Source organism: Chanos chanos, chromosome 14 (assembly GCF_902362185.1).
Source record: "Chanos chanos chromosome 14, fChaCha1.1, whole genome shotgun sequence".
Taxonomy (NCBI): Eukaryota; Metazoa; Chordata; class Actinopteri; order Gonorynchiformes; family Chanidae; genus Chanos; species Chanos chanos.
In genome coordinates, this window is record NC_044508.1 from 10,603,332 (window position 1) to 10,625,862 (window position 22,531).

At 39.0% G+C, this 22,531-nt stretch overlaps 1 protein-coding gene across 1 annotated transcript in view; it reads left to right on the plus strand.

The window, feature by feature from the left end:
• Nucleotides 1-2,230: 2,230 nt before the first annotated feature.
• The window catches only part of lrrc7 (leucine rich repeat containing 7), a 30,080-nt gene continuing 9,779 nt past the window's right edge, over nt 2,231-22,531 (plus strand). The window contains exons 1-16 of the mRNA XM_030791492.1: nt 2,231-2,428; nt 4,534-4,651; nt 5,093-5,171; nt 5,705-5,794; nt 6,305-6,361; nt 8,156-8,219; nt 10,616-10,690; nt 10,901-11,045; nt 12,343-12,415; nt 14,868-14,997; nt 15,969-16,084; nt 16,931-17,000; nt 17,228-17,327; nt 17,445-17,563; nt 17,704-17,910; nt 22,080-22,191. Of these exons, the coding sequence (XP_030647352.1) occupies nt 2,240-2,428; nt 4,534-4,651; nt 5,093-5,171; nt 5,705-5,794; nt 6,305-6,361; nt 8,156-8,219; nt 10,616-10,690; nt 10,901-11,045; nt 12,343-12,415; nt 14,868-14,997; nt 15,969-16,084; nt 16,931-17,000; nt 17,228-17,327; nt 17,445-17,563; nt 17,704-17,910; nt 22,080-22,191 (1,744 nt within the window). The 5' untranslated portion in view covers nt 2,231-2,239. The remainder of the gene's footprint in view (nt 2,429-4,533; nt 4,652-5,092; nt 5,172-5,704; nt 5,795-6,304; nt 6,362-8,155; nt 8,220-10,615; nt 10,691-10,900; nt 11,046-12,342; nt 12,416-14,867; nt 14,998-15,968; nt 16,085-16,930; nt 17,001-17,227; nt 17,328-17,444; nt 17,564-17,703; nt 17,911-22,079; nt 22,192-22,531) is intronic.

Below are 22,531 nucleotides of genomic sequence, written 5' to 3' on the forward strand. Positions count from 1 at the left end.
TGGATATTTAACAGTTAGAATTTTTTAATCTTTCAGATAAACTTCATTTTAAAGTCCTCTTCCAGTGTGATGGCATAATTCTGCAAATCCAGCTTCCTCACCTGGATTCAGTTTACCTTAGTCATGGTCTTTTATTTCCATGGGCTCTACCTTGTCCTTTATCATATCACAGAATACAAGAAAAAAAGCCAGTGCCCATGCAAATCGATACGTTTCATGCTCCCTGTGTCAAACGAGAAAATATCTTCCATCTAATCGACAGACCCTTTTATTTACTTTTTGATAGATAGAAGAGCATAACCTTATCTTATCAGTCTTGCCTTCTCTCTCTCTCTCTCTCTTGTTCTCCTTGCCTCTCTGTCATACACTGATTTTATACTCATACAACAGTTCAGCAGCATGGTCACTTTTATTTCATTTGGGACTTTCTCACAGGAACACACTTAGTGTTTGGTTCTGAGGTAATTTTGCGCTGTTTCAACTGCTTTAACTGCTTTACAGATCTCCTGTTCTGACGTAGTTTGCTTTGATGGGCCGACAACGCATCCCAGTGGCTCTGGTCTTTGTTTTTGATGAAACTGAGTGGTCAGATGTTGAGCTCCTACTCTGTTTCACGGATGGAAGAGAACTGTAAGAAACTGCTGTGTGCAAGCGCAGGGCTTTTCTTTAACGATTCTAAGAACATATTGCACATACTGACTTTGAGCACTGCTCCTTGGCTTCACAGTTTTTGTTGCATCCTCTCCCCAGAAAAAGATGCGAACCAAGGATTATCTTAACACAGCAACACAGATAGTGATAGCTATACAACTCAAGTATAGTTGCCAACAGCCTTAAGACTTTTCACTTTTTCCACGTGTAGCTTCTTAGTGCTTGTGGGCCTCATAGAAATGAATGCTTTTGTTAGAGAGCCAACCAGAAACAATCTACACTGAATATGACTGTGGCTCCTTCAGCTTGTCTGCTGGATGTATGCTTGAAATAACATCACTTACTTTAAAAGAGGGACATTGTACTTGGCACTGGACCGTCTAAATTGACATCAATCTTTAACGAACCATTTCCGTACTAAATAAAAGATACGTTACAACCCCGGACCATCGGTAGAGAAATATGTAGCAAGGAAAGCCTTGACTCTCAGGAGGCCTTGGGTTCATCTGAGCAAACTTCATGTTCAATTTTATGAACAATACAATTGTCATATCATTTTACATGAGGTATTGGGCTATTAAAGAACAAAGCAATAACACGGAACAATACCAATGATAAATGATTGAACAAGGATCCCAACTCGACACATTTATTGTCATGAAATTTTAATTTCAACTAAACTTTCAGTGTCCACCTGATCATTGAACCATCATAACTAAACAAATCAGCACCCTGATTAAGGAGATAAGTTACTGCTTTCTAACACTGAAACGTGACTAAGCTCTTTGCTTTTCTTACATTACATATCCATTTCAAATTATGTCATTTGTCTTGGCTCATTGTTTAAACAAAAGTGAAGTGGTAAGTCAGACAGACCCAGAGAGAGAGAGAGAGAGACAGAAAAAGAGAGTGAGCCTCTCCATCCGCATCATTTACCCCCTTGAGTACAATTATACCCAGACTCCTGTGTGACCACATTTTGGTGTTTTATGGATGTAAGATTCCTTCATAATGAAGTAGCTGACAGTTAATTAAGGAAGGCTGGCAAGTGAATGTACAATTTTATGCTTGGAACTTGGAAGTTTAGCACAAGACTCTTAATTGTGGTTAACTTTGTGTGAGATAGTTATGACTCATCAGCTAAGGGTTCAGCTTGACCATCTTTTTTTATGGAGTTCTGTTTTCATCTGCCTTATACGGACTACAAGATTTTATAGACACAGATAAGGAGAAATATAATTTTAAGGAGTGTAAATCTAAATCCCATTGCTGTAGATGCGTTAGTAATAATTTGAATATGCCACTTGCAGATATTAATGATATATTATTGGTTAGAGGAAATGCTTTATGACCTCCAGTTTCACATTTACTGTCTCATTAGTGTAATAAATGGAACCTGTGAGACCATGTCATATCCTATTATACTGTAGGAGACAAATTGCAGTTTGCATTCAACATTAGTGATGGTAAAGAGACCATTTTCATATGACATGTAATGCAACAGTCTTGTCAAAAAACCAAAGCCCTTAAATGTGTGTATGTCAGTGATGCTGATCGTAATTTCACCTCCACAGTGCAGTGTCTGGAGATGACAACCAAAAGGAAGATCATTGGGCGTCTGGTGCCCTGTCGATGCTTCCGTGGGGAGGAGGAGGTCATTTCCGTGTTGGACTACTCTCACTGCAGTCTGCAGCAGGTACCCAAGGAGATCTTCAACTTTGAGCGCACACTGGAAGAGCTCTACCTGGATGCCAACCAGATTGAGGAGCTGCCTAAGGTGAGTATCATTCCTGATGAAGATGGATGTCTCACCAAGCTAAGGTGGATGCATTGAGACATTCACTTTGAGCAGCTGAAATAACCATCTTATGCTGGTAGGATTCCTACCATAACCTCTTATTTGACCAAAGTGGGCCAGCATGGGTCCCTTGCCTATGGTAATTTTCTTACTTGCCTTAGCAGATATAAATGCCCAAACTGAATGTTGAACCAGTATAAGTGGAATTCTGAATAGCTGAGCACGAATATATGTTTACTCTATGTGAAGAACAGAGCCAGGCTGGTAAATGAGGACAAATCACATTCCGTGTACTTTTCTTATATATCATTCTCAACGGTGCTGTTTCCATTTCACATTACACACACAGCTCTATGATAAAAGATTCTGGCATTTTCTGACACCCTTATTTAGGTTTTCTCATTTGGCTTTGGTTTTTCCAGCCTAAGCAGAAGTCTTGTTGCCCTTGTTATTTTTAGAAAATAATTTTGCTCTTCAGTAAGCTTTTTCTTTGCTATCTGTATCTAAGTCAAAATCTCAGTCAAATATTTAAATCAAACTTCTTAAGATACGTATATCAGTATAATTCAGATCTTCTGTGTAATTTATGATTTTCATAGTGAAACATATGTGCACAAGCAAAGCTCAGTTCCCATTAATGAAATGAAACATAACCGTGATACCACACAGATTTTGTGCTGCCTGACCTCCGATTCCCGTTAAGCCATTTGAAACTGTGAATAAGATGAAGAGACTGAACCTCTCTTTAGCTGTGGTCTATAGTCCATATAATCGGGTAAATTATACATTGCAGTATTGTCAGCACTAACTGAATGAGAGTCAGTACCATGGACAGCACCCAATGCTCCCCATGCAATAGCCCATGCTGTGTGGCTTAAAATAGCCCACTCTCTTTCAACCTCATGCTTTTTATTCTGACTGCAAAAGCACTGTATTTTCCTCCATTAGTAAAACGTCCATGCGGTAATTTAATTTTGAAGGTCAAATACATTTGTTGTGTATATGGAGCATAATAATGTGAAATTCACACAAGCAAGACATGTACACAAATGTATTATTAAGGTAACTATAATGATGCATACATGTTAACATTTGCCCAACTAAAGATCCATCACTCTTCATGTTTCTGGTTTGGATTAAGGCACAGACATTTCTGCATGTTAAAGGCTGTGGTGAAATGTGATGTAGTTTTTAAAGCCTTGTGAAAGAAGAGGGTATAAAAGACTTGTGAGGAGTTTTGTGCACGTATGGTTAAAGAGTGAGTTACGTAAGACGCATTCACAAAAGGAAAGAATGCCCCCTTTATATAAGTGCAGATTACTGTGTATGCGATTTGTGCCCTAAGCTCTGCTGAGTTCTATTGCCTTCTTATGCCTAATTCAAGTATGTGCACTGCCTGCTTTTGCTTTTAAAGCATTACCGAGTCATATAATGGGATATAGTCTGAGAATGTTCTCTCTGGACATAAATGTTCTCATGTCTTCTTTAGGGTTCGTGAACATGCTGAAAGAGGAACATTTAGCCGCTTAAAACAATTTCAAGTAACATTCTCTGAAACCAGTTTGGGAATGCTCGCAAAACTGCAATATGAGATTAAGTCAGTTTTATCAAATGGTTTTTGAATTGGATTTTCCTGTATGTTGTAATCTCTTTTAATCTTAATTCTGTAAGAGGCTGCAATAAAACTACCAAACTGCTACTCATCTTCTGGCGCTCCTCATCACGTTAAAGCATTTTGCCCTTACAATGCATCTTTTCTTCTTTCTGAACTCTTATTTTCTCTTCAAACCCTTTTCTTACCATCTCTTGCTGTTGATTTTCCAGTGTTAATTTTCCTTGAGTACATCTCAGATTTGTTTTACATCCTAATAACCGCTAAGCAGTTAATTTAATATTGATTTATTTGTTGTGCTTTATTTGCTACACTGGTCAAACAGAATTAGACAGCGTATTTCAAACATGTTCATAGCGCTTTCCGGGTACACCTTCTGGGGAAACCTTTAGAATGTTTGAATTGAAGCCACAGCTCAAAGCCACGGTTTGATGACCATCAAACCTGATCTTTTCATTCTTCTCTTTCATAGCAACTCTTCAACTGTCAAGCTCTCAAGAAACTGAGCATGCCTGACAATGACCTCTCCAACCTGCCAACCACCATTGCCAGCCTTGTAAATCTGAAGGAGTTAGATATTAGTAAAAACGGTATGTTCTAGAAACCCTAATATGTAGTCATGCCACTATCTCACAGCAAAGCATTCATTTTCTTGTGTAAAAATTTCCTGGTTCCTCGTAATAATTACGGTTAAGAGGGCACAGCTTTAGAGTGCTGTCCTGATTTTACCTTAATGATTGTAAAAAATATCAATATGAAAAAGCGATTATATAATACACAATGAACACTCACAATCAATTTAGCACTGATGAATTTGCTTTGTTCCCCTGTCATAAATGTGGTGTTGACCATTTCCTTTGCACTTGTATGATTACCCAAATGGATGTGCAGTCATGGAATGTAAACCCTTTTGTCATAGTAATGTTTACCATTTGTACACTGTTTGTATCTGTTTACGAGGAAATATGGGAGTGTGTACTGTATGGTCTCTTTATTACATAACATCACTTTGTTCATGCCACATTAACCAGGTATCCAAGAGTTCCCCGATAATATTAAATGCTGTAAATGCTTATCAGTCGTGGAGGCCAGTGTAAACCCCATAACCAAGTAAGTATATTCAAATCCTGATGAGCGATTCAGCAAATAAGACTGCTGTGTGTGAAAAGTTAAATATGAACTTTTTGTTAGAGGGCAGAATAAGAAGGCCTTCATGTAATGTGATGTCGGATGACAATGACTACTTTAAGCGACTGCAACCTTTTGTAGTAGCAGTGGACGCTGTACTAAAGCAGCTAGGCCCAGACTCACTAATTCATTCCCATGTGGATGTGTTTGCAAATGCAAAACCAGTAACAGGGCTCATTATTGCTACATGACAAATGCTTTGACCTGTCCCTAACCCTTTTACAGTTTTAAAATTATGCGCAAGCTAAAGGCTTTCGTAAGTCTTAGACTGTCTTGAAAATCTAGTAAGGCTAACCATATTTTAGGTAGCTCCACCGAGACTGCTGAATGAAGACAGCTAAAGGGTTGTGGGAATTTGTTCATGTCAGGGGTGTGTTGGCAAATTAAGCTCTCTGTGACTATATCCTTTGACAGTAGACTAGCTTGAGCTTTTCTTCTTGTCTCTGCTCTGCCAGACTCCCGGATGGCTTCACCCAACTCCTCAACCTAACACAGCTCTTCTTAAATGATGCCTTTTTGGAGTACTTACCTGCCAACTTTGGGAGGTGAGAGGTGTTTCGTACGAGGCTCCCTCTGCTGTAGAGCAGGGCTTTGCCAGAGGGGAAGTTCTCAGTAGTGCTGGAAGGAGTTAGGCTTACTCTTTGCTTAATGGCTGGCCCTGCTAAGTTTCTTTATCCAGTCCCAATAGGTGTAAAAGCTTCCCGGGGTATTATAGAAAGCTCTCAGTAATGAACCAAATCTCTGTGGCTCATATAGGGATTGATCATGAATGGCTATTTCAGAAAGAAAGACAGAGAGAAATAGAAGAGCACGCTCTCACACATATATATGCACACAGAAGATGAGAGAGAGAAAGAGAGAGACAGAGAGAGAGAGAGAGAGTGGTATAGCAGAGGTATCACCTGGGGGATCCAATATCTTGTTATCATGCAAGACAGGATTTGTGTTCCATTCTGAAAAATTTATGCAACCACGACCATGTGACAAATCGGTCCACTGAGAGAAAATGCTGTCACTTTGAAGTACTGATTCTTTTTTCATGATGTGCTTCTTAGATTATCCAAATTACGGATCCTGGAGCTACGGGAAAACCACCTGAAGACCATGCCAAAGTGAGTGACTTACAGCCTTGCTCAGACCTCCCTGTCTTTCAACAAGCAATGCAAGTACTTGAGTCATGACCTTAGTTATTTTAAAGGAGAGCCTCTTGCTCAAAGTCTCCCTTGGCATCATTTAGAAAACTGGTTTCTTTGTGTGTGTGTGTGTGTGTGTGTTAGTGACCAATGCATTGACTCCCTCTCTTAGTCTTATCATCGTGTTGCTAAACTGGCCCATTATGGTAGTGTGTTCCTGTCTCCCCAAAGCTCTCAAAATAAATGGTATTTCAGTTACACTCTCTCTTCAGCCCACTCAGTTCAACCTACACACCTCAATCTGTGCAAATCTCTCTCTCTTCTCTCTCTCTCTCTCTCTCTCTCTCTTCGTGAAATGTGGAAGTTAATATAAGCACTGACGGATTCACAGTCTGTGTGTCCATACAGCTGGCATGAATCATTCTGAGCTGAAAAAAGGGACCAAACCATTTCATGAGATAGGCTTCAGTTTTGGTCATTACTCCTCTAGCGGCAACAAACAAGGGTTGGTGAGGAAGAAAGCCCTTGGAACACCGAGCTTACTTTTGCAGTACTGCAAAAAATTCAGGGATGAGCCTGATAGCATGACAAATAGCAGCTCTCAAAACCAATGTCATTTATCTCCATCTGATGGGAGAGCATGCAATGCAGAAGCTGTTGGGAAGTAAAGGGCTGATATGGCTCAGTGCATTGCTATTGTTCAGCCTGTTTGATGTCTAGATGAGATAGGAAAGGTATATACTTAGTTATGTGTGTGCCGGGGCAAAGTCAGTGAAACAGAGCCAATAATGCAATACATCACAGTGACTCACGTGTTTGAGAGAGAGAGAGAGAGAGAGAGAGAGAAAGAGAGAGGGACAGAGGGACAGAGAGAAAGAGTGAGAGAGCTTGCCCAGGTTGGTTTTATGCTTGCAGACTCACTCAGGTGTCCTGATTGAAAACTATTTTTATCTCAGCACCAATACAGCCCTCCCTCTCTACAAAGTCAAAGCAAATGCATTTCACCCTTTCACTCTCTGGAATTACTGGGCGAAAGAAGTGTTTGTTAATGTGTGAAATGTGAAATCTGATGCATGTAAGCATGTGTATTTGTGCAAATTAGTCTCATTAAAGGTTGTTGGATCTGCAGTGAGGTCAATTCCTGTTATAATTTAAATAAGCATAGAACTATTGTCAAATATATATGTACATTACCTTCCATTAAATCATCATTGTAATTAACTGGCTTTTTACTGTATATGTCATGTAATTTAACACATTTTATTCAAAGACTGTTGTGTCTAATGAAACACAGAACTCTACTGAAGTAAGCCATCTCAGTAACAACATACAATGTGACAACCCATATAATGTATGTGTCACTGATGATCCAACTTTGCAAGAGGTATTCCTCCAGCTGTCAGAAGTTTGTTCTGGCCCAATTTTTTCTTTTTGCTTTCCTCCTGGAAGGTTGCAGTGTTGCAGGATTTTTTTTTTTTCCCCTGCCCTAATCTCTAACACCTTGATCTAATAATCGAAGGGCTTCTCAGGACCTTGAATTTGTTCAGTTAGGCATAACTCTTTAAGGCTGGAATAAATGCCCCTATTTACTGTCGCCTCCCCGGAGGCTTGTTTACCTCTGTGCGAATATATCTCAGTGTTATGTGCTATTGTTTCCCCAAATGGCATTGTTGCAGTGAGACATCTGTTGCCCTGCTCATTGAGTTGGCAGCGGATCACTTTCTCTGTCTTCATGCCAAAATGTTGTGGCTCTTCTCTCTTGTTTTGCTGCAGGTCAATACACAGACTGTCGCAGCTGGAGCGATTAGACCTGGGAAGCAATGAATTCTCTGAACTGGTAAGAAAACGGGGTCTTTTTTAAAAAAACGTCAGACGTTTCGACAGCTGTCACGGCATTGGCCGTCATGACCCGGTGGACCAGAGGGATGAGAGCGAACCCTCTCTCTCTCTCTCTCTCTCTCTTTCTCACTCTCTCACTCTCTCTCTCTCTCTCTCTCTCTCTTTATGCCGGAGTTTCTCGTCAGGTCGCGGCTGCAGCTCCGCAATGCATCCACGCTCTGATGCATTATTCACAAGCTGGTTCAAACATGCAGCACTTGGCACGACAGGACTTTCACTGTAGAGTAGCTTTTAATTGGCTGGTGGAGCTGGGGTAAACAATAGCGGGGAATTTATCAAACACATCAGCCAAGTTAGCTAGCATCTCCCTACGCAGCTTGACGCTTGGAATGTCAGCTTAATTTAGAAGGGACTCTAATCAATGGCTTGGCCCATAAGCCGCAAATTACTGCTGTGCCCAGGGAAAACGTGGCAGTTGAACACCAAAGTAAGCAGTTATGGTGGATTTCTTCGGATAATGACTCTCACTTTCTGTTTGTTTAACTTGGAACTGCCCCTTCTGTGATAAAGAGCCTCTTCAATGATAACCTTGTTTGGTTGGAGAGACTTTAATGATGCTCAACATGAATGACTATGGGGAAAAAAACCCAAAAACATTTAGGATACAGCGGTTCGTGAAATGGTGCTTCCAGAACATGCGTCTTTGTTCTCCCCCTGCCCTGGAACACCTTACTCGCCAATAATTACCTGACTATTTCAATCAGGTTGTGCCAAATACAAATATGCAGTGTTGTAGGGCCCTAAGGATTGGACCAAGAAACACAGTTGTGGATGATGATTAAGCTCAGAGTCAGTGGATTACGACTACTGATTGGTGTATCACAGACAAAAATATTAGAAACATGAAAGACATTCTAAATTCTTTTTGCACTCAGAAACTTCGCTTTTAAACAAACCGCAAAAAATTGCTCAAATTGCGATTCAGGTAATCACAAGGTCAAATAGGAGAGCATAAAGCAGCATTTTGAGTTGTCTCTGTACTTTTGTAAATGTAGATGTCAAAAGATTTTTGAATATTATTTTGTTAATTGCCTCAAAACTTGTTTTGCCATTGTCATGCACAGGTTTTGAATATAGAGGGCACTCTGTCCTTGGATGATGTAAAAGGCAGACTCGTCTTGATGCTTCCAAGGGAACAGATGGTTTGGCATTGCAATAAGCGTGCTTTACTGTTCAAAGCCCCCAAGTAACGGGAGAACACCCACCGACGCTCTCTGGTTCCGCTGTCTGCTCTTCCAATCTGTGTGTCCCACTTCAGGAGAGGTTTTCAAATAACTTCTGACCTTTCTTGTTTGCAGTCCCATCAGCCTCAGCTTTTTGCCAGTTCTTTTAGATCGGGGGACTAAAATGTGCAATACACCATCAGTGAGGACCAATCAACTGGATATGGCATGTAACAGCCCTTTAGCCAAACTACCTTTTTTTTAATCCTGCAGGAAAAAAAAAAAAGTTTTTGTCTCACTTACAGTTCAACATCTGTCATTTTTCTTACATTTGATAGCTTTTGTATAACTCTGTCTTCACAAAATGGAATATTTTTTTAATGATTTTATATAATTCTTTATCTTCTTGATATACTGTTTTTTTTTTTTTTGCTCACCCATTCAAGGTCTCATTCATAGGTAGGGCTCTTGGGAGCACCAGATTGTATTGTGTGTCATGACACATGCGGGGGTGAGAACAGATGTTGACTGGCATGTGGTGAGGTAGTAGTATAAAAAGTTTCCTAACTGACACCTTCACTGTAGGATGCTTGAGGGTATGGACTCTAGTGCTCAGCTTGATGCAAGCAGTTTAACAAGTAGACATTTCTAAGCTTTTGAAGGAAATGCGTCGGATGCCAGGGGCTCAGTTGGTTTCAGTGTTCTTTATGGTCCCATGCGTTACATTCACAAATATGACATAATGTCGAGAAATATTTTAAGATAATAAGGGGGTATGTAGATTCCTTTTAATGTGCTGTGTGAAATGAAAAAATTGTCACACGTTTTTCACAAAGCCCGGGACTGACTTGGCCAGCATGAAGGACATAGATAATTCTCACTTCTGCTCTCATCATGTCGTCAGGTGTGGAAGTCTTTGCAAATTAACCTTCTGAGAGGGATTCAGAACTGTAAAATGACATTACATGCAGTCAAGCTGCCTCATTGCTCATGAATTCACAAGGCAGCGCTCATTCTGTCTCTCAATTCAGCTTTGAGAGTCTTGACTGTAGAAAACCATTTAGAGAATTATGTATGTACAGGAAATTGTAACAACTGCACAAAGACAGATGTGTCATTTCTACTAAAACCTCCCCATGCTTATATATGCTTTGAATGGTTGCTGTTATAGCCTGAAGTCCTGGAGCAGATACACAATCTTAAAGAACTATGGATGGACAACAACTCGTTACAGACAATACCAGGGGTAAGCAGACAACACTATTACAATAACTCATCTAATTACAGTGTCATAAAATCGACAGTTAGCGATTTCAATGTCACATTTCTCTGTTTGAAACTTCACATCTGGGATCTCTCATGTTGACCGACACTAACTCCCTTCAGGTTTGGTGAGGGTGTCTGTTTGGCCCAGGTCTTGCTCTAAAAACCACTTTCTCCCCGCGTCCTGCTGCAGTCTATAGGGAAACTGCGGCAGCTCAGGTACCTGGATTTAGCCAAGAACAGGATCGAGACCCTGGATGCTGATATATCTGGGTGTGAGTCCCTGGAAGACCTCCTTCTTTCCTCCAACATGCTGCAGCAGTTACCTGACTCCATTGGTTAGTAGTACACCAGAATACGCCTGAGTGCACAGCTCTCTGATGCTTCTCCTAAACAGCAAGGCTAGCGGTCCTCCTCTCTAAAATTTATTCCAATCTTATTCCGATCACTGCACCAGATTCTTCTGATTCTCGTGGACTCATCGAAGCATTAATCCAACGAATCTGGTGTGGCGTATCTATGTAAGGTTGAAAACAAAAGCTTGCATATCATGTGATGTTTTAAAAAGAACACTGCGGACCCTTGCATTACTTTTCCAAATCTGCCAGCTCTTCTGTATCTAGAAAAGTCTAGGAAAAGGCAGATTCACTTGTTAACAAGTGCATGCTTCTCATTTGGCCTTTAACCCACCAGTCTTACAGTGCTGATGACATAATTATTTTGTCTTTTTTTTGTTAGATTGTTTTTTGTTTAGGATTTATTTTTGATGCATATTTGAAATTTATATTCACACTAAGACAAACATGAGTAATATCACTGGCAAATACATATGGTACAATTGCAAATATGTGTAGGGTTTTAGCAGACCAATGTTACAATGCTCATACTGGAGTGTAATAATAATAATAATAATAATAATAATAATAATAATAATAGGACCTTGCGTATTATAAAACGTTGTATTTTAAAGCATTTTGTAGCATTTTTGCTCCGTATAGTGTATCTGTATTACATAAAACAAGTGCTTAAGTTTCAGCTTAAGTATTCTGATCACTGACAGTTCTGCAAAATTATTTCCCCACATTTTCAAAGGGGTTCACAAGGTTCACAATTTGTATAAGAAATTTGTCATATAGCTTAATTTGATTGATATTTTGATTGTTCACAATACACACCCTGAGGAAGTGAAATGTCATATGTAAATGACAACCATCCAGGGCTTTATTCTGATTTCTTTTACAGTGAATTGAATTTGCTTAAGCATTTTAAACACTGACTTGGTCATTTTTATTTTATTTGGATCATTGTCATGTTGTGTAAATTCTTGCACACTGGACAGGTTTGTGGTTGCATAAGGTTCCTCCATAGTTTCTGAAAACAAATTGCTCAGTCCTCCAAATGTGATATTTTGATGATAATATGCAGCTTGTCACAGTGAATGGCTTTTCTTGTGCTTACATGTGTACCATACCTGCTCAGGTGAGGTGGCAGCCATACAAAAGATGTTTAAGAATAGGGACAAAAAAATAGAGGATTTTTAAAAATACGCGAAGTATTTGAATAAGATTATTTGGAACCTTGTATTTAGAAAATTAAAAGTTTGATTAAGTTGTTTAAATGTGATTTTTTCCATAGGAATGTTGAAAAAGTTAACAACTTTGAAAGTGGATGACAACCAGCTCACCTCACTGCCTAACACCATTGGAAGGTAAGCAGCTCCTGACTTATCATAATGGCTTAAAAATTTCTCAAGCTAGAAAATGGATACAACTTCACATAAACACCTTTATTTTTATGTACTTTTCACAACACCATCCCTGAGCTTCCCTCTAAAAGACATGTTGTTGGTGAAATTATAGTATGTATACATTAATGTAGAAAGAGAGATGTATTATGTCCTTTTTATGTCCTATTATGAGAGGGTTTTTTCCCCCAAGCATTTCTGCTATAATTTAACAAGGAGGCAGACAAAAAAAAAAAAGAACATTGATCTTGGTGGTGACATCACTTGATATTAAATTATCGTGTGTCATCTCTCAGATGTGTTTCTTGCTGAGGTGCTTTCATGAGCCACAGGCAAAACGAGCCTCAAATTCTGCAGTCTATCACCTTCACTATGCTAGTCTCTCTCACCTCACATTCACTGATTGGCAACATCACTGTTCGCACCAACAAATGTGACAAAGTACTTTGTGTCTTTCTCAGCTGTGAGGAAGTAGCGTTTTTGCAGCTCGATCTCATGATGAGAAATGCAAACAGAGCTGTGGTTCAACTCGTAATTTAATTTGATCTTTTCTGTCGTACGGAAAGAAAGAAACTCTGTGTCAGGAATTGTCTTTAAACCTTCTGTAAAAACAACGTAATGGCTTTAGAAGTTATAACAGTCTGTGTTTTCATAAGGCTTAGAAAACCAAATTACACTGGTATTCAAAAACAGTTTTGTTGTGTTTTAGCTGTGTGTTCTTAAATTATACTGAAATTAAATTTAGAGGGAAATTCAGGGCTTGAGAATGATTGCAAGCAGCAACTGAATCTTTCATGTCAAAAAAAATCACCATCTCAAAGGTCATCCTTCACAGTCATTCTAATTTTATCCAGTACTCCATCCTGTTATATTGCAGCGGCCTATGCACTTTTTCTTGGTTTGTCATTGGTCGGTTCTGTGTGTTGTGCTTATTACACATGCATCTAAATTGGGCCATATAGTGGACGTGGCAAATTAGGGTAAGTAATCTGGCTATGGGTTCTCGTATTCAGTGCACATCGCCACAGTATGTTTATTCAGGCAAGGGTTCACCTTGGCATTTCCTGTACGCTCTGCTGAAATGGACATAGGAAAAAAAAAAAAAAAAAAGCCTTGCATATGGAAAGCCAGCTGGGACAATAGGCTTGAACAACTGTTCTGCTAATGACTTCTGAGTATGACAAATTTAAATGAACTTTTTTTTTTTTGTCTCTCCGACAACAGTTCTGAACAGTGACGGTAAAGACTCCTCCATGTACGGAGTTTTGTTTAACCATGTCCCAAAGATTGATCTAGAGAGTTTTACACTTCCAAAAGTTGCAAAAGGAGTTAATGGATAATGCAAGCCGTTGACTTAATAAACATTGTGGCAAGATAGACTGCGATATATAAACTGAAATAGAATGTAGAAATGTAGAATCCATAGAATGTAGAAATGAAAACTGTTAAACTCGTAAGCTTCTGACTTAAACACTGTACTCGTGATTAAGGTACATAAACCTTAAATCACTTTAACATATATTCAGAACAGTAAGGTTCTTGTAATGCAAATTAAGCACCATGAAAATTACAATAATACCTGGCGATCTCATCACCAAAATACATTACAAATTATGTGAAATTACAGCCAGTTACTGCTACAGTAACACTGCACATTGTTAATGATAGAAATAGATGGAAAATTTACCAGTAAGATGGTGCAAGCTTACTGCAGTATTCTGTATCTAATTTACAGTAACTGAAAATTACAGTAAATGGCTGTCACTCCTGATGTCAGTAAATTATTGTAATTTTATTGTTTCATAGGTCCTTTTACTGTTTAGTATAGAAATATTGGTATCAGTATTTTGAAGTACATATGTTTTCTATCACAATATACCAAACCACCTGATTAGTCAAGGGTTTTATCGCTTGATGACTTGCTGGGTTAGACTAAACATTCAGCAAATAAGTGAGCATGTAAGATATGATCAAGAAACACTGGTGTATTATTATTAGGTCCCCTGATGGTAGACTAGAGAGTCTCTTATCTCTGTACTTGTGATGAATAATTGGCAGAGTCATATCTGCCTCCTTTTAACAAGAGCCAATGGAAAGTTTTCAATGCCATTTAAAAATCACTCATTTGTTCAAGTTATCATTCTACATCTCTACACGTTAACAAATACATCTCAATTTTTAGCATATCATTTATTTCCATGGACATTTTAATGTCATTGTAAATAGCAGTGGTGGTAGACAGGCTACTCATAATAAAACATCCCTATCAGCAAACTTCTCTGCGCTGTACGATATTTCATGACTGAGTAAATTTCTACAGTAAATTCATCTGCTTCCCAATGAGGGTAAACTTTTCTCAAAAAGTCTCGTCATTATGAAGCAAACTGCAACCTTTTACTTTGGTTTTTTTCCTCAGTTTATCACTTCTAGAGGAGTTTGACTGTAGCTGTAATGAATTGGAATCCCTGCCCCCAACCATCGGCTACCTCCACAGTCTCCGAACATTTGCAGCTGATGAGAACTTCCTGACTGAACTACCCAGGGAGGTGAGTGGAAGGACAGTTGTCAGCACGGTTCCGCTCCATTCAGAACTCCGAAATTGATTCCCGTTCAGTTCACAGATTTGATTTTGAATTGAACTGGCACAGTTCAGTGTGTAGAAGTGGAATTGGAATTTGAATGAAAGAAAGTGAGCATACGGTGAAATTTGAAACAAATTTGTTCAAATCACTGTGACAAATCATCTGCTGTCACGCACCACGTTATACAGTACTTTTCTCTGGGGTCAGTGCATATGCACTCTGTGTACAGACAATTACCACTGTGTTTTGCGTTTCAATTTTAGTGCTAATAGCCAATAATGTTTTCTCTTCTAAAAATGTTACATTGCATCTTACGGTGGGATAAGGACATTATTTTGTGTGTGTGCTCTGAAGCAAGAATTTGTGATGGGTCCTATTCTTGACCATGTGTCTAGGCGGAGCTGTGCTCTGTGTTATCTTCCGCTACATTACCCAAACTATGAGCTGGCTGTGCAGTAGTTGCCTACCTCTCAGGCTTTTGCCAGCACTATGATCAAAGCCAGGCCTGGAGCAGAGCTGCCTCCTCATGCTGCAGGGTGTGTGCTGGTTTGCCAGGATTTTGGATGTCCCTGGTCCCCCTGTATATATGGCATCATCTTAGTCTTTTGCACTGAAATAAAATATAACAGTTTCAGGATACATGGGCTGATACACTTTTACTGGAATGATCTGAACTCCTGCTCTCAGCGCTGACCTTGTGGAATGGAGGGATTATGGGCCCATTTTTGGCTGGTAGCTATAAAGATGGAGAGAATGAAAAAGAGAAAGAAAGGAAGAGAGAGAGAGAGAGGGAGAGAGGGAGGGAGCGAGGGAGAAAGCAGAACAGAACAGATCTATGCCTTTAACCTTAGTGATTGTTATATTGCCTGCCAGTGAAGAACGCTGAAGGAAAATTGCACCGTTTTAGATGTATCATTTCTTTTCTTGTTGCACAGATTGGAAACTGTAAGAACGTGACGGTCATGTCCTTGCGCTCAAATAAACTGGAGTTTCTGCCTGATGAAATTGGACAGATGACAAAACTACGTGTTCTCAATCTGAGCGACAATAGGTAACACCTTGTACACCCTGTACATTTTTCTGGCCAAGTTTTATTCAGTTTCTCCTTACATCCATGAATATATGATTGATGCAACATTGAATAGAAAGATCAAGAACATGGGAACATGGGATATTTATGTACTGAATCACAGAAATCACCATTATATGTTTTATTCTTACATATAATGAATACACTGAAGATAACACTGAAATGTCTGGTCTATCAACACATCAATATAATAGAAGATTTTTACAAGCTGTCTATGTAGGCCAGTGAGTTAGTGTCATAATTTCTCCAATGGGCAAATTAAGATAGCCGCTCAGTATTAGAAAAGTGTCTGTCCCGCCCCCAGGCTAGTTAAGAAAGCTTTTTTGTAAGGTGTTTAGATACACTGCCAGCAATGAACTGAATCCGGGCTAAATGAACCTCACCATCCCTTAGTGTGCAGTCTCCATTAGGATGCCTGCCTCTACAGAGTGCCCATATAAATGAGCTCTTTTTTAATGAGGGCTGATCAAGTATAACAAACTCAACTAAAAGGGATTAAATTTTGGAATTATTAACAAAACACTTAAAACATTAGGAGCTCTTAATCAGACAGTGGAGTTTGATTTTTTTTTTTTTTTTACATTCTGGGTGTCCTTTTACCATGCTTGTAAAATAGCATTTCACGAACCCTTCCTGGTCTTTTTCCTGGTAATGCATCTACTCCCCTAATTCTGCTGGTTTTAGTTTCTGGGAGCTTGTGCAGTTTATGTTTTGGGAGGTTAATGTAATTCTAATTTTATGGGATCGATATCATGGGAGCGGCACTCCTTACAAATTAAAATAAAAATTGTTTTCCCCTCTCACCAGGTTAAAGAATCTTCCATTCACTTTTACAAAGTTGAAAGATCTTGCTGCACTCTGGCTATCTGACAATCAGGTAAACATTGTTGCATGATTCTTATCTCTGTTCATGTAACATAAATATTAAATGCACATAATACGTTGCTAAATTAATATACTATCTCTTAACTCATAAAAGTTAAAGGCTTCGTGACTATATCTGACCTGTTCCAACTGCAGTTGTACACTCTAACTCTCTTAGTGGGTATAGGAAAAGTGAGTGAGTGATTTTTTTGGTCTTTTTTTTTCTCTGTCCTCTTGCAGTCCAAGGCCCTTATCCCCCTCCAAACGGAAGCCCACCCAGAGACCAAGCAGAGGGTCCTCACCAACTACATGTTTCCACAGCAACCCCGGCATGATGAGGGTGAGAGGAACAAATCTCTTATACGTCTCAGCACTGTTTCACACGCTACTGCAGAGACTTAGCAGATTTGATATAGAGAAATTACTCTCTTTCCCTCTCTCTCTCCCTCTACCATAGATTACCAGTCAGACAGTGACAGCTTTAATCCCACTCTCTGGGAAGAGCAGAGACAGCAGAGGATGACAGTGGCCTTCGAGTTTGAGGATAAGAAAGAGGAGGAGGACAATTCAGGAAAAGTCAAGGTGAAAACACACTATTCAGTCTGCCTCGGTGGTTTTGTCCAAATATCCTGCTTGACACCGATTGTAATCCAGCTGAGCAGTTTAGCGCTCCGGACTTCAGTTCTATCTGACATAATTGTCTGTTCTCTGTTCAGGTTGAAATTAACCTAAAGCGTTACCCAACACCCTATCCGGAGGATCTGAAGAACATGGTAAAGTCAGTGCAGAATCTTGTTGGAAAAAGTACTCACCCGCTTAGCACAGAAAAGTGCTCATCTGGCACAAACATGGAACATCACACCAAGGACGCATATGAACAGCATACAAAGTGGCCCATGGCACCGAAGGAGGTAAAGACTTCAGCTCTTCCTTATCATCAGTTAATGTGCATACTCTTCTTTCATCAAGTCAGAACATGTCATTGGATTTAGTTAGGCAATTGTATTAGAATGTTCTAGACCACACCAGCAAATATCCAGGTGTTACTTGTATATTCCTGATCCGAACAGCTGGTGTTTATTTAATCACCCTCCACTACCATTAAGATTTCAAACTTTTTTTCAAATGTGCAGCGTATTCTTGCTCATTCTTTTTTTCAATGCTACAAATCACTGAAAGGCTGACGTGAAGTGAATGGTTAAACAAATAATGGAACTCATACTTTTTATTCTGACTGAACCATCTCCCAAAATGTCAGCAAAATGCTATAACTGTCTTTTCTTAGCATATCTAAAAATGGGGCCGCCATTTGGGAATGCATATATCTGTAAGTGTTTGCATCTTTTCCTCGACAGATGTCGGACAGAGAGGTCAAAGATTTCCCAAAGCCACCCATGTCAGAGCAAAGTGTCATGCTCAACTCAGCCATTGACATCCCAAAGAGTAAGAACAAAGAGGAACTAACAGAAAGCTCAGAGGTAGGGTCTGCTCTTCCTCTTATAGTCTCTGAAATGTTTCTGACCTGAATGAAAAAAAAACAAAAAAACAAAAAAACCAACCAGGACAGAGAATTTTAACTTGTGGTCAGATATGGATCCAACAGCTACTGCGGGGTAGAATTGTACACAAATTTATTTTAAGACCTTTGATATGAAGTGTTTGTCTAGAAGTTTCAGAAGAGGACAAATGAAAACATCGAAAGGCAGTTAGATTAAGCAGAGTCCCTTAGAGTTGTGTTCACAGGAGAACAAAGGTGTACCAAGAAATTTTAGGTTTGGATTTTTGGTGGGGTTTTTTACCCTTTGACAGTTTTAAGTGTTTCTCTGAAGTAAGCTAGGCATGCAGCATCGCTCTGTAGTATGGCAACTCTTCAAAGGTTAGGGAATTAAACGGCGAAACCTGCGGAGACCATGGAAACGTTTCATCTCACAAAGTCTGCTCCCCCCTGATTGCTACCACCAGAGCTTTGTTTGTGAAACAGGGTAATAAAATACCATCAGCTCCTTGTATGAATATCCTAGAGGAAAATTAGTTTAGTTAAATATTATATTGCAGATAATTCAAAGACAGTTTAACAATTAGTAGAAATGTAGTATGATACCTATCTGTTGTAATTCATTGGTGCTTTATTTAAATAAGTAATTTATAATTTATTGTTCAAGTTACTGCAGAGGTTTCTTTAAAGAAGCTTATAGCAGTGTGTAACAGTTTTAATATTGTATGTTCCTTATCTCAGCAAAAAATTGTTATTTTGTTTTGCATTCATGTGCATTAAATTGCTAAAAGATTGTAATGTGGAATTTCAGTATTAGGAAGTTGTGGGCTTTTTCCTAAGGAAATATTGTTTTAGCAATGCGTTTTCAGATACCGTTTAAGCAGCAATGCAGTCTGTTGAGCAAACAGACAGAAAGGTCTTTTATAAATGTCAATGGTACTTAACAGCTCCTGAAGATTTGATATGAATGGAGAAAGACAATGACTGTCGCTTGAGCATCCTGTAGGCAATTTACACCAATCAGCCACGTCAGGCAGTCCTCTCAGTGTGGCGGTGAACTAGAGGAAAGTTACAAACGAGGTGGCTTTTAAATGTAATTAACATTGTGTGATTGGACGATCTAGTGAACAAGCTACGTTCACCAGCTATATTCAAAGTAATACATGTATAGAGAGTAGAACTCTGATGCAGCTGTGGCAGAAATGCAATGTCTGGTGTATTATGTGTCCATTTATGCTTGGAATGGCCTCACACTGCTTCTGTGCTTAGCCCCACTGACCCTGTGGGTAAAAATCAAAATGAATGACAGTAATACTGTTGTCATGACACCATGCTGCTCACACATACTTTTCTTTGTAGACCATGAGAATCCTCCCCCATATTTTTTTGTTTGTTTGTTTGTTTGTTTCTGTATGTTTTTGTTTGTTTTGCTTAGATTTCTTTACATCGCGTCATTCCCAAGCCGCCTCAGCCAGAGAATACGAACATGGCCGTTACATCATCCTGTTTCTGCCTCATAGTAAGTGGCTGAAACACCAGACTATCGAGGTTCAACCACGAGTTTTGGTTAATATCAGCTGTTTTAACTAAAAATGACTGATTCATGAGAGAGCTACTCTGCTCTTCTGGAAGACGATGACAAAACACATGAATTTGATGTTTAAAAAAAAGTCTACGTGTAAAAATAAAAAGTGAAAGGCCTGTTTCTCTAATCCTGGTTCAAAGGTGAAGATTAACTGATTACAGGCATGTGTACCGGCCAGTGGTATTAGTGTCTTGTAATGGCTTCGTGTTTAACTGAATAACTTGCTCTAGTGTAACTTGTTGAAAGAACCGGACATAACAGTTCAATTTACTTGACCACTACTCTCCGAGGGGATGGTCAAATTCTAATTTTTTTGTTTTTGCCTTTCTGGAGAATCAGAGAAAGACAGAAAATGTGGACTGACTTAGAGTCAGGGGAAGCAAGGGAGTCATGACTAAATGAACCGTTGTTTTTGAGAATGCCAAACATGTTCAGTAGGGGCTGGCTGTTCTCTCTCACTCTGGTTGTGATAGCGTTGCCACTATACGCCATGAGATTTGGATGGAAAAGGGCAGAGGAGCTTTGGTGCTACTCACAGCTGAGAGAGCAGAGAATGCTGTCAGTCTGCTCCCCAGGGGATCCACTAATCATGGGATGTCAGGTTATGTTATAAGCAATTTGGGCTCTTCTGCCATGTATCATAAGCCTACAACAAGCTGGTTGGTATGACTGCCTATAACCATAGTAAGCAAACAACAGATAATATTTTTTAGAAGGGTGCATGTAAACACGCTCAAACTATTTTATATTGCAGAGTTGCTTTTGATATGTGAGTATGAGTATATACACGGTTAAACTGCTATGGTAATTACTAAGTGTTCAGTCATTTTTATAATTGATCTTAACAACATGGGGATGGAGCTTTAGATCGTAATAAGGGAAAAAAGATCTCTCTTTTCACCTTTAAAAAATTTACAGTCAATACAGTAAAGTGACATGTTTTAGGCAACTTTGCTTTTCAAAATTAACACAACTGTCACTTAAATGCATCAGTCATGAATTAGGAATAAAAACTCATTCACTGAAAATATTTTATGGTTACTAGTAACTGAAATTTATATTATTTTCCTGAAAAGAAATCCTTGTTTCAGCTTTTCAAAACTGTGCCGCTGTGCTTGTTGTTTTCACTCTTGTGACCTGGGTTTGGGTGGCTGCAAGATCTTTCATTTTTCCAAGCCAGCCTCATTCAGTAGAAAATGTCAGTCAAACTGCTTTGGTAGAATCGCATCATCAAAGTGATTTAGAAACCTGTCTTGTTATCTCGTTAGTAATAAAGTTTATCTTACTGCAGGATTGCCTATTATGATTAGTCAATTTACATATTACTTCAGAATATCTGAAAAGCAAAATATGGATTAAGGTCATAATGTCTGGTCAATATTCACGACAATTTAATAACATGTCTTGTCAATAAGTATTGGTACCCGAAGAAATCAACTCCTACTGTGCATTTAAATGAGGTAACATCCAAATATTAATTGAATCTCATCAATTTGCTTGTTGGCAGTTTTAGATTTTGCCACTGACCTTTGCTACTATAGAATTGAAACAGTGAGTTTTATAGAGAGTTATCTGTAGGGATTCCTTACAAGAGAAAGGAATCTCTACAGAAGCAAATCAGCAGTGCTTACATACAAAGAAATTATTTATATAGTACTTTCAGGTTTAGAAGTGTTTCCTAGACCAGTGTAGCATAGATATAAGTACAGTACTTCTTGTATGATTAAAGAAAGGCCAACTTAAATGTTCAAGCTTTTGCATTACAATGGATGTTGTGATATACAGCAGTCAAATAAGAGGATTGTTACAAAGAATGCTCACCCAGTACTCTGATTTCCTGTGTGCACTTATTTTCTATAGTTTAATATAGCAGTGGAAATCAGAGACGAGCTTAACTAACTTCCTAAGGCATTTTTACTAAACACGAGATGAGCATTCTGAATGTACAGGCACAGTATGCCTGAATATTTATTGAAACATGAAGAGATTACACTTTTTTTTGTCTTCTTCAGGACTCGCTTGGAGGCTCACCAAATGATATTCGTATATCTGACATGAGACCCACCCTGGTAGAGCCCCCAATGTACAAACCAAAGGTTGTATTACTGGGTAAAGACAAAAAAGGTAAGCCGGACTTCCTGAAAAAACAAAAAACCAAAAAAACCCAATAACAACAAGAAAAGAGCGATATTTCAGCATTCATATTCTACCTTATTTTTTGGCTTAACTTTCCTTTTTGGGAGGCCAAGCCCCAAGGATACGCAAGCACCTTATTCTATGTGTTGGTTTCAGTTTGCTTCCTTTCTTTTCTTTCTTTCTTTCTTCTTTCTCTTCCTCTTCCTCTGCTGTATGTCTGTCCACTATATCCTGAAGAACTGCTCAGTCACATTTCATTAAAATTGGCACAGTGATGGAGTGCAGTGCCAAATATGGAACAAAGCAATTTTGGAGTTGATTGGATGAA